The 12844-nt window shown below is 38.2% G+C and overlaps 1 protein-coding gene across 2 annotated transcripts in view; it reads left to right on the top strand.

The window, feature by feature from the left end:
• The window catches only part of cratb (carnitine O-acetyltransferase b), a 34479-nt gene that overhangs the window by 2152 nt on the left and 19483 nt on the right, over window positions 1–12844 (top strand). Inside the window, exons 1-11 of one of the 2 annotated variants that reach the window (XM_016248193.1) lie at window positions 1699–1712; window positions 2273–2391; window positions 2607–2660; window positions 2878–3043; window positions 3900–4074; window positions 4300–4390; window positions 4507–4594; window positions 8372–8472; window positions 8732–8851; window positions 10784–10906; window positions 11002–11137. In XM_016248193.1, the coding sequence (XP_016103679.1) occupies window positions 2921–3043; window positions 3900–4074; window positions 4300–4390; window positions 4507–4594; window positions 8372–8472; window positions 8732–8851; window positions 10784–10906; window positions 11002–11137 (957 nt within the window). In that variant the 5' untranslated portion in view covers window positions 1699–1712; window positions 2273–2391; window positions 2607–2660; window positions 2878–2920. Of the gene's footprint in view, window positions 1–1698; window positions 1713–2272; window positions 2392–2606; window positions 2661–2877; window positions 3044–3899; window positions 4075–4299; window positions 4391–4506; window positions 4595–8371; window positions 8473–8731; window positions 8852–10783; window positions 10907–11001; window positions 11138–12844 lie in introns of those variants that run through there. The other variant, XM_016248192.1, reaches the window with a different exon arrangement.

Genomic DNA, 12844 nt, shown 5'->3' with positions numbered 1-12844 from the left:
AATACACACGTGTCTCACAGCGCGTGCTCTGTGCAGTGAAGCTCGCCGCGATTCTCTCTAGCGCACACACTAAGCTTGTTTTTTTCCAAAATGTGCCCAGATCTCGGATTTAAAAATAGTGGGTGCATTTTGTAATATTCAGGACAAGCACGTATGCGCAGTACCACCGCTCCCTATACGCATTTTGCGTAGGGCAGCAACTCCCAGGGGGGCACCGCACCATCCCAGACAGTTGCTAAAAATTAAAATAAAATAAAAAACCAGTGACGCGCCATTCCCGCACCTGCGACCGCTCGAATGCAAATGATCATAATTGATGTACAACTATGCCCGTGAAAAGAAATCAGCAATCCATCGCCGAGAGAAAAAATAAAAAACCGCTAAAAAACTTTTTGGGCTGTTGACGTTAATAACGTGTTTTATTGTCGGAAATAATTTCACCACCACCAACGCATCTAACATTATCTCTGAGTTTCCATGTTCCATTACGAAAATTAGCCGTGGTTTTAAAACGAATAAGATCAAAAAGCATCGTTCTTGTAGCCATGGTGGTAACAGCAAATTAACCATGGTTTACTTCAAATAATAATTTACAAAGAAGTATTAAGATAATATTTTTTTGTGGTTATAAAAAAAGACCTAAGCCAACAATAGCCTTTAAAATGACTTAAATGCATTATATAAAAACAATGAGGCAATAATGATTGGTTAATTAATAATTATATGGTTTCATGGAATAACACTGTTAAAATGCCTACAAAGGGAGCCAAAGGCCATGTAATTGCTGCTGCTACACTTACAGGACTATCAAATCCTTGTTTAATAGGCTATTGACCAAACATTTAATTCAAATATCCACTTCTTTATTAATTCAATCTTTAATTTTTGGCCACCTTTTTTGCTATGGATGACACTTACAAAAAATGAACCATGGTTTTATCATAGTAAAACTGCTTAATTTTCTTTTGCGTGATTTCTGAATGCTTGAGACTATAAAATCAATCAGACAACTGTATTAATAAAGTCATAGCAATAGGTAACTGTCTGAGCTACAACTGTAATTTGTAAATAATAAAAATTAATCATTTATTAGATTTTATTAAAGTTCTATATTAACCCTTACAGTAGATGTTTTTTTTTTACTTCCATAATATTTGAGGGAGGAGGGCACAACAACACAGTCCTGCTTAGGTCACCCATGTGCCCTGCGTATGCGAATAACGTCAGTAGGCTATTATCAATTATGGTCTATTACAGCATCGATGCAGAATCGTCCACATCCGCATCGCGATGCAACGATTAATTTCAACACCACTGTTATTTAATCAAGCTCCAAAACGGCTCGTTTTGGATCCGAGGGGCAAGGTGACGTCACGGGGGCACAAACATTTGCATAAACACCGCCTCCAGAACAAGACATCGACTAATAGTCTTCTTCTCAGCATAGGCTACTGGCGTTCAGTCGGCTTACACTTGATTGCGCTGAATGCGAGTATGTGGTTTAAACGGCTCGTTCGCGTCTTTGTACAAATATCAGAAGGGTTCCAGAGGAAGGAACAAGCGGATAGTTTGTTTAATGGCATCCCGGATCATGTCAGAGGATTGATTGGAGCATTTTGTCTTGTAAACGAGGCACAGTGTCATGGAGAGTTAACAAACATTTGTTGAAAGATGAAGCGATACTAGATCTGACTGCAGCTGCATCACAAACCGTAAGTAAATGCGTGATTTCATAATGCTCAAAACACACATGCAGTAGCGAGGGGGCATTGATACTGTTTCCTGTTAGCCAATCATATTGGCTGATTCATGACAAGCCTTAAAGGGCCTGCCCCCTTAAAACAGCTCCTTTTAGAGAGGTTCAGAATGAGGGTTGAACACTAATTTTTCCACATATTTATTTATTTATTTTTTTGTGTGTGTGTAAAAGAACTTTATTGACATTATGAGTAAACCTCAAGGAACATATTAAAATAATAAAAAAATCCGTGTCATGACCCCTTTAAACTGTGCATCCTCATCGTCTTTCCTTGGGTCTTACCTTCTCCATTTTAGGAGGATGCAAGGATGATGGAATTATAAGAAGAGTAGTATTTGTAAAAGAATGTTTGTCTCTCAAAACCTAATGAACCGCCTTGTTTTTGGCATCATAGTTGTGTGCAGCAGTTTTCACTCTGATTGTGCATGTTTATTTTAGGCGCACTAGTAGGCTGGTGTGTTTAGCTTGATCTGGAGTATTTTGAGAGTATGTGTGTGTCTTGACTTTTTGCAGATTTCAGATTGGTGGGTGCAGTGGGCATACCTGGAGTGCAGGCAGCCCTTGGCAGTGCATTCGAACCCTGCCATCTCTTTGCCCAAACGTGACTTCACTGACTGGAGAGGCCAACTAGTGTATGTGACAGCCAGAATCAACACACACTCAAACACCCTTACAGACTTAAATGTCATCTTCAGTGATCTTAACTTTCCCTTCGGTTGGTTCAGATAATTGGTTGCACAGTAACATCAAAGCATTAAACAAGCTGTTTCATCTGATATGCTCTTTTATCTGCGTGTTTAATCCACATTTGCATAATGTCTATATGTCTACATTGTTTCTTGTGCAGGTTTGCATCAAAGCTAATTGCAGGAGTGCTGGACTTCAAAGCTCAGGTGGACAGGTCTGGGCGATATTTACACACCGTGGCAGATTTACCTATTTATGTCCGAGCACCTGTGCTAATTTGTGTTTCAGTCGAGCAGTGCCAAACACTGGATCTTAATATCATGATATTATTTCTAAATATATCATACTGTTGCTGTCTGTAGCTCAGCGTGACTCTTTATCTCTTTTTTTCCCCTTGATTTCTGTCCACATGTCCTCTCTTGCTCATCCAGTGGAAGGCTGGGGGTAGAGTACATACGCGGACAGCCGTTATGTATGGAATTGTTTCCTCAGTTGTTCTCCTCCTGTCGAATCCCTGGACCCAAACATGACCATGTGATTCACTATGGACGTCCACGCCGTGGCCCAGCTCACATTACAGTGGTCAGGAACTACCAGGTAACTTAGATTACCTAGTAAGATGATATGATCAAAATAGATAAAGTAATGATTCTACAACTCAGCAAAAAATCATAATGACGAAACAGATCTGTTAAACTATCCAGTGCATATGTGTTTGCGCTCTGAAGAACGTCAAAAGGTTTCTATTTACATATTTTTATATTTACATTTTACATTTAGTCATTTACCAGATGCTTTTATCCAAAGTGACTTACAATTGATTACAATAGAAGCAATCAAAACCCACAAAAGAGCAATGATATGCAAGTGCTATGACAAGTCTCTGTTAGCTTAACGCAGTACATGTAGCAATATATATAAAGATGGCTTTTTGCAGCTTTCAGCGATGTCGCCAGCCACAGACATATCTATCTTGAAACGCATTTTCGCCCACATTAAATGTTTTTCGCGTACGTACACACTGCAAAGTTTCGGGAACAACATCTGCATATTTATGCGGGATTCACACTCGAAAGAGCAATGGATGGGACAAAAAATATGCGTGAAAATGTATGTGCATTGGGGCTAGAGCACACTCACTAATTTCCGAAACACACTCAGTATTTGATTCTGGAAATGAGCCTGGATAAAACTGTGTTTGAGCAGTTTTTTTTATTATCAGTAGCTCATATTTAGGCAGTCGCATGGATTCTTATGTGGAAGTAGGCTTAAAGTTGTAACAATGAGCGGGATATTTGTTAATTTCCTCCGGGGAGGTTGGGCAGAAACAATTCGGCACCTATGGTTCTTGTAATAAATCAGGTTATATACACATTATAATTCTACGAGTATACAGTTTCTTTAAAACAAACAAACTTATATATCTTAGAGATTATTCAGTGGTTGTGTGTAGTTTTTCCAGCTGGATGTGTACAACAGTGATGGGACACCATTGACAGAAAGTCAGATCCATGCTCAGCTGTTGCGGATCCGCTCTCAATCGTGGAAAACCGATAAGCAACCGATGGGGATTTTGACCAGCGAGCATCGTCACACCTGGGGTCAGGCTTACACGCGCTTGCTCAGAGGTAAACCTGACCTGCACACTCCACTACTGTTAAACACAACACCAGGAAAGATCCATTAGCAAGATTGATGCACAGCAGGGTTGTTATATACGAGGCCAGTCTCTGGCTTCACTCATTGTGGATTTTGAGACCAGTCACTCTTTACCGTCTAGCTGCATAGTTCCACTGTCTCGAGTTTTATGCTTGATTTAAGCTTTTTGTTTGTTTATTTTTTTCCCTCTTCAGATAAAATCAATAAAGAATCTGTGAGGCTGATAGAGAAATCGATCTTTACGTTGTGCTTGGACTCTCCGGTTATGAGGATTTCTGATGAGAAGTAAGAGTTGTTTATACATTGTGATTGATTGATTTACTAGAGCTAAGCAGTGTATTTTCATCTAATCTGTACCGGTGATGGATTGATGCAGTGCTAAGGATGTTGGTTGTTGGCAGGTATTCTAGTCGAATGGCAGCACAGATTTTGCATGGCGGTGGGACTTTCTCAAACAGCGGCAATCGCTGGTTTGACAAGACGCTACAGGTGAGCTGCATGGTCAAGGCCTGGTCTGAATGCTCTAGTTAATCATTAAGGATGGTGAATGACCCTTTTTTCAGGTTATTTATTTATAAAGCAAACCCTGATGGCACAATTAACAAAGTAACTTGTGTATGGGGAATATGATTACTCAACATGTGTAAAACTGTCATTCATAGAGTTAATGTTAAAGACCAGTGGAGGACTTCATCTATATTCATGTAAGATCCACAGAATAATGTGAACACCTGCAAAATAGGCAATATTTGATTAAGGTGTTTTACCACAGCTTCCAACCTTCTTAAAATAGATTAATCTGCCTGTTGGTTAAGATGTAGATGTTGATGGTGGGAGTCTGCTTCTCACCGTTCTCTCCATTAAAATGCTCACAGTGTTCGATCATATTCAGGTGATTTGTCTGACCAGGACAGATGTTGAAGTTCATCTAGGTGCTCCAGTTGTTCAGGATTTAAGATCATAACAGCATGTAGCATTGGTGTATGTTGTAAAGTTTTAGTAAATTGAAGTGTCTTAAACTAAGTATAAACAGTAGACATTGAAAAATAAATACAAACCCGATTTTACTCTTTCAACATTTGATATGTTATCTATATTCTATTGTGAATAAAATATAAGTTTATGAGATTTGTAAATTATTCCATTCCTTTTTTACTCACAATTTGCACAGTGTCCCAACTTTTTTGGAATTGGGTTTGTACATAAAAGGTATTATGTGAACCCCTGTAATAATGGGTGTTCACATTATTTTGACCAACTCCTGTATAAAGTAGTGCTTTTATTGAATGATTATAATAATAATAAATAATAGAACAAAATATTGTTGTTATGTATTCAGGGCTTAAAGTTCTCAAAGTTCTTAAAGTTCAGGGCGACACATTGAAAAAGCTGCGACGCGCAATGTTCAAAGATTTCCATCTAGTGTCATATTTAAATAGAAAAGCTACTAAAAAGCAGTGGAGCTTTGTAAACGGCTCAGAGTAATCATGTCATCTCCATAAGAACGATATGATTGCCAGAATGCATTTATCTGTATTTTTGAAAAGGTACTGTTCACACATGATCCCTTAACGGTAATTTACCAGTAAAGACTGTATGTGTGAAAGGGGCTAAACTCTTCCTCTGCATATGCGGTGAGTTTGGGTTGCTTAACGTTCATCTGGGAAAAACTCACTTGATTTGTAATGTAAATCATTTAAACCTATGCCAACACAGGAGAATACATCAACATATTTCTAAATATGCGACTTATACATTGCGATTTCAAAATAAAAGTTTCTGACTTTGCATGTGGCCAAATATTAAAATTAAATGGATTTAAACATAGTTGAAATACATGAAACATCACCAGGCCGTTGGCGCCCTCTGCAGGTATTTGTTATAATATAGGCATATTACATTATGTATTCAACAATGTTGTTCAATAAAACCATGTAGCCTACTTGGTTTTGATACTTTATTTGAGGCCAATTATTATTGCCTCATCGTTACTTTATATATAAATATAGTCATATTAAAGCCTGTTTTTCCACTTAGTTCTATTTGTATTACTAAAAATATCAGATTTCTCACTTGTCAAAATAATCAGTAGATTACTTGATTAGCAAAATAATCATTAGTTAAGCACTAGATTAGTTAAAACATTTCAAAATACAAGTGCATTGTTTTACTTTTTGCGATTAAAAGACAAATATTTTGTCATTTAAAAATTTCTTAAAGGGGTCATATGATGCTTTTTTAAAGATCATTATCCGACAAGCGCAGTCTGCTCTGATTGGCCAGCTGATCCAGTGTATTGTGATTGACCGAACACCGCAAGCACTCGTCTGAAATGTAACGCCCCTTACCATAATCGCGAGCTTCATCTTTCAAAATAAATGTAAAGACAGTAAATAATGTCATTAGTTTTACCATCAGTTCAAGCCCCGAAAGGGGAACAGACACACTAATGATGCAGTACACAAGCCGTGGTTAAGACAGCTGACTCACACACACACACACACACACGATGCGCAAAACTCAGCATTTGAACAGTCAATAGCAAATACTTAAACTAATAACAAAACAGTAGCTGATTCAGAAGCGCCAGATTGTCGTAGCAAAGTCAGAATTACCTCCTCTCTTAGGTTCACGAAACGATCGTCCATAAAATGCATTGCTGTTCTGTTGTAAGTAATCTTAAAGATTCCTAAATGCATCTACTTTCGGAAGGCCAAATAAAGTGCTTTTGCTTTCGCCTAGAAACACACAGCGTCTCCCTGACATGGCTGCTTCAACACTAACTGCGGTTACTGAACCCACGCCTTTTTTCTTTGCGGGCACATTTGGGCGCATTATGCAAATATTCCCACATAGTGAGGTAGATATGGGGGGGTGTGTTAGAACGAGCCGTTTTAGGGGGGCGTGGCAGAGTCTTAACTTTGATAAAGAATATCTCTTTGGTTTTGAGACTTTAGTCTTTGCAACTTCAGGGATCTTATCTATGCACAATCAGCTTGTAACACTCCAAAGAGAAAGGAAAACTTGAAATCGCATCATATGACCCCTTTAAAAGTATTAAAGCATTATCTCTTTCTAGTGAACCAAGTATCTGTAATTTGTCTCACCTTGTGAGCTAAGTGTAGTGTCACACCCCTAGTGTCTATGAGCGGGATAAAGCTCATAATTTTCCAAGTGTATGATATAGCTTTCATTCTTCAGGTCAATCATATATTCATGAAAAAAAATCAGTTTGAATAAGGAAAGCGATAACTTTGCCATAGTATCATTTCAAATGTTACATTTGCCGCAGCCATTGCATTCTTTGCATGTGCTGCACTTTATTTGTACCATTTTGTTTCATTAGTTTATTTATTAGAATTTGAAAGATAATAAGAACATTGATTGTTTAGTGAGATCTGATTTTAGTCCTTGAAAACCAAAAAAGTAGTGCAAGTCCTTGAAAGTCCTGGAATTTTATTTTGCAATATCTGTATGAACCCTGTTTAAGTTACCAGTTCTTAGACCATTTTAATGTTTTTGTTGTTGTTAATTGAACTGAACTGTAGTTTTCTGTAGTAAACTTTCTTTGTATATTTCCTATTTTATATTAATTTCCTAGTATTTAATTTACCATTATTTCTTTTGAACAAAACAATTTCAGAAATGTCATGTTTTAGATTGTAGGTCATCTTGGACATGTCAAGGACAAAGCTAACCAGCAAAACTTGATATCAAAAGCATCCTAAATGTTACATGTGTTGTAGTGAGTAAACTTTATTGGTATTGCTGTTTCAAATATCCCACCATAATCTGTAGTCTGAGCGGGTCAAGGGCTAATGGCAATGGCAGATACGTTACTAGTTAGTTTCTTTTTTTGTTTGCCAAATAACCCTGTGTATGTGTCTGCCACTGCAACCCCCAACTCCTGGAAAAAAGTTCAGGCTCAGGATTTTTTTTGCTTTAACCCCTGTGTATTGTTGTTGTTGTTGTTGTTATTATTATTATTATATTGTATTTCCATTTCCACAATTTTGTATCAAGTAAAGATTGCTGTTGCAGTAATTTATGCTGTGAGTGTCATCCACACCTAATATTCAGACATGAGCTTATTTTTTTGTTTACTTGGAACTGAATTCAGTAACGAGTAAACCATGATTAATCTCGTTTAAGTACTTTAATCAGTTTCAGGTTTTCTTCATTTCCATTGTTAACCTATTTGTTTTTCCCCCTGTATCTGTTTATTTGTTTTTTACTTAATTATTTGCCCCTCTGTTCTGTGTTCAGTTTGTTGTTGGTGAGGATGGGTCTTGGGGTCTCTTGTATGAACATGCGACAGCTGAAGGTCCACCTATAGCCACGTTGTTGGATCATGTACTAGATTACTGGTATTTACAAACCTAATAATCATGCCTTAAGGCAAACTCTTCTGTGCATTTCTAATCTCTGCACTGTTTTATCTGGCAGCATCTCACTAGCCAAATTTTTTTTGTTTAATGGTGTAGCTTCTACAATGTTTTTTATGAATCCTTGTGTGTTGGAGGTTTTTGAGGAGAGGTGCACATGCACAGACTCTCGGCTAGTGAGATGCTGGCCTAAAAAGAGTTTAGTGTGGTAACAGTGATTGGGCATGTTTTTCTCTGTTAGTAAGAAACCGGACCGAATGCGAGCTCCTTTGATTCCTCTGCCCATGCCCAAGAAACTCTACTTCTACATCAATTCTGAGATCAAATGGGATCTAGAGATGGCCAAGCAGAACCTGGATATGTGAGTTCAAATGCCACTGTCACTGTTTTGGGCTCTTTTTGGTTGGTTTTGAGGTCAGACACACCACTGCAATCTGGTTTAGCTGCAGAGGCTTAGCTGTGCTAGCTGGGGTGTTGGCCAAATGTAGCATTGCAGTAGTCCAGTCTTGAGCTCACAGGAGCTTGGACCAGTAGCTGCCAGTCTAAATTTACTAAATTTATAATAGGATTATCACAATACAGTACTTAACATCTCCTAGTAGTATTGTGGTACCCCTCATATTCCTATCGCAGGGCTATTCTGTTGCATTTACAGTTTACAGCAGTGTTGCCAACTTTACTTCATCTAGTTTTTGAGACTTGCCAGTACGGCCCCATGAGCGGGAGTCCTCCTTGTCTAGTCCCATTTACACTTTCTGCATCTTCTCTGTTTTCAATATGTGCTAGTATAATGTTTTTCTCCATGTACATCTGAGTTAGATGGATGTTTCTGGACATGATGGCACTCACATCAAGTTAACAGTTCATGTTTGAAAAACACACAGCACTGTGTTAGGTTCTTCCAACGTATCAGAAAAACCAAAAACGTTGGATCCAGTCTCTTTACCAGATCCTGTCAGAAGACATCTGCTTTTTCTGGTATCCCAATGCAGTTAACAGAGAAAACCGATATTAAATAGCATAATTTAAGTACAATACAGATGTAGCCTATGTTTGGTCTGTTTCACATGACGGCAGCAACAATACTACAGCGAGAATAAAAGTTACGCCTTCTTTCTTTGCGTGAACATTTGGGCGGCGTTATGCAAATCTTCCCACATAGTGACGTAGATATGTGGGGGCGTGTTAGAACGAGCCGTTTTAGGTGGCGTGGCTGACTCTTTAACTTTTATAAAGAATATCTCTTTGGATTTGAGACTTTAGTCTTTGCAACTTTACAGATCTTCTTTATGCACCAAGAGCTTGTAACACTTCAAAGAGAAAGGAAAATTTGAAATCACATCATATGACCCCTTTAAACTATACATACATGCATGGTGCTGTTTTTTTTTCTAATTGTTTAGCAACTTTATTAATTATAGTTTATAAACATTATGCACTTTTTTTCAAAGATAGTCGTGTTATTTTATTACGCTTTGAAGAAACGTGCATAATATTTTGCTCGATGCGCCCTCTTGTGGCCTCAGGAGAGAAGCCAAAAGTTTTTTTCCCCCTAACTGAAATTATGCCTTTTAAATTTGAATATAATTAGAATTTTGATAATATTTAAGTGGAAAATTCAGAATTTAGTTTTTCAGTCATTTTGACAGCCCTCTATTGTACTAAGTTTTCTACAACTATAGGGTATATTATACAACAATACAATACAGTTTACTGTAGTAAAAACTAAAGAATACTACAGTATTTATTACAGTTTATCAGTTCACTATACAGTATGCTGTAGCATTCAACCACTAGCATGTTGTAACCACTATAATATATACAGTATAATACACTTTACTATAATATGATTCAAAAACACTATAGTATTTGCTATAATTTTTTCATGTGGGAAGAGTTCTACATCCGTCAGCTATGTTTGAATATTAAAAGCCAAAGCCAAGTCAAACATAAGTCTGTATGTGTAAATATTTGCAGTTGAAAGAATGTTGGCACCAGCAGTATTTAGAGGCATGGATGCATTTGAGGCTATAATGTGTGAAAGCCTTCCAGACCGGCAGTTGTTGAGGTAGTGGGCACTGAATTTAACTGGTCAGCAAACACTGCCCCCTGTTCTGGTTGGTGAAGTACGACTACAACCCAGGCTTACCATAATGGACTGATTATTGAATCTTCTTTGCAAATTTGAGAATAACTTTGCCTCTTACATTTATTAAGAAGTGGAGGAAACCAAGAACTGAATGCTGATAATAATATGCTAATTTATTGTTTTTAAACTAAATTCTCCCCTTAGTCTCATCAACGATTTGGACATCAAATGTTTTAACTTCCAGCGCTTTGGAAAAGATTTTGTCAAACAGCTCAAGCTGAGTCCAAACTCCTTCATCCAGGTGGCGATTCAGCTGGCCTACTACCGGTGAGGCTTGTAGAAAACGCTCTGGCATCATCCAGAAACGACAGATGATAAAAGTGAATAAGTAAAGTGTGCGTTTGGCTCCTGTTCTCTGCTAGAGTTCACAGTGAAGTGTGCGCCGCCTGTGACATCGCCTCTCTGAGGATGTTCCGGGGAGGAAGAACAGACTACATCCGCTCTCCGACCAATCAGATGCTGAGCTTCATACGGGCCTTTGATGATGATGCTGTTTCTGTGAGTAATGGATCAGTTTGGGGTAGACGTCACGGTTACGTCACTTGCAGCTGCGCGTGCATTGTGGTGGCAGAAAAACACTGGGAACTAGTTGTATTGTTGTGCCTTTGGATAGCAGAGTCAAAATGCAGATAATTTTTTACAGAATGCTGTCATCAAAGACACCATTTGAAACTAAACGCAGATGTTTAACATAGATGCAAACTCTTCACCTTTCAGTGACAACTCACTTTTTTGAGCTCAAAATAGGTCACCTATGAGATTTGCTTAGGTCCAGTGAGAAAGTGTTTTTATGAGGGGAGGGGGGGTCTTGCAAAGGGGTCTTACAGGGTACTTGTGATCTTACAAGGGTAAATAAAGAACTGGGGCCGGTTGCATAAACTGTTTAGGGGCCGTTTACACGACATCATTTTCAGCCGAAGACGGGAAACTTTTTATGCATTTTGCCTGTTCTTTACATGACAACGGCGTTTTGGGGACTGAAAACGCATATTTTTGAAAACGGGTTTCAAAGTGCAAGTTTTTGAAAACGGCACCGTTATCGTTTCAGTGTAAGCACCCAAAACGGGAATCTTTGAAAATGCTGACGTCATGTGCGCGCGTAGTACGTGTTAGGTATGTAACGTTAGACATGCGCAGTATGTGTCGATGTTAAAGGCAAGCGCGAACAAACAACCACAACAATGGCGGAGGACATGGTACTGTTGTTGCTGCTCAAGAGTTTGCTAACGCTTGTAGCAAAGTGTGGATTTACTTCACCAATATTACAACCAACAGCGGAGACGCATCGTATACAACATATAATCGTCACTTCCCTACAGGTACTGTTTACTAACAAGGTGACAGCGCCAACTACTGGCCTGGCATACGTAATACAGCATTTTTGGCCATTTTCGCAGATATGTGTAAACGCAAATCGTTTTGAAAACGTTGTCGTGTATGTGTGAAAATTTGTAAAAACGCAAGGGAAAAACTTTTACGTGTTTGACTACATCGTTGTCGTGTAAACGTAGCCTAACCTAGTCTTAAAAAGTTAGTCATCTAATTTTTTTCTTCAAGACTGGTCGTAACTTTTTTAATTCAGTTATGAAAAGGTAGATTGGTCTTATTTGTATGGGAAAAGTAAGACTGATTTCCCCTTGGCAGCTGCTAGTTGGTCAAACTAGTTCTTAAGACAGTCTTAACACGGTGGCTAAGTTTATGCAACTGGCCCCTGGTTGTTTCAATAAGTTTTGTATAGTATTTTCTTTACTCTCAATAAATTAGAATGTCGTGGAAAAGTTCATTTATTTCAGTAATTCAACTAAAATTGTGAAACTCGTGTATTAAATAAATTCAGTGTACACAGACTGAAGTAGTTTAAGTCTTTTGTTCTTTTAATTGTGATGATTTTGGCTCACATTTAACAAAAACCCACCAATTCACTATCTCAACAAATTAGAATACTTCATAAGACTAATAGTGAATTGTTGGCCTTCTGGAAAGTATGTTCATTTACTGTACATGTACTCAATACTTGGTAAAGGCTCCTTTTGCTTTAATTACTGCCTCAATTCGGCGTGGCATGGAGGTGATCAGTGATTTGTGGCACTGCTGAGGTGGTATGGAAGCCCAGGTTTCTTTGACAGTGGCCTTCAGCTCATCTGCATTTTTTGGTCTCTTATTTCTCATTTTCCTCTTGACAATACCCCATAGATTCTCTATGGG

Source organism: Sinocyclocheilus grahami, unplaced genomic scaffold, assembly GCF_001515645.1.
Source record: "Sinocyclocheilus grahami isolate Dianchi unplaced genomic scaffold, SAMN03320097.WGS_v1.1 scaffold869.1, whole genome shotgun sequence".
In the NCBI taxonomy this organism is placed as follows: domain Eukaryota; kingdom Metazoa; phylum Chordata; class Actinopteri; order Cypriniformes; family Cyprinidae; genus Sinocyclocheilus; species Sinocyclocheilus grahami.
The sequence above is the reverse complement of the archived record's forward strand: the minus strand, read 5'-3'. Positions and strand labels throughout refer to the sequence as shown.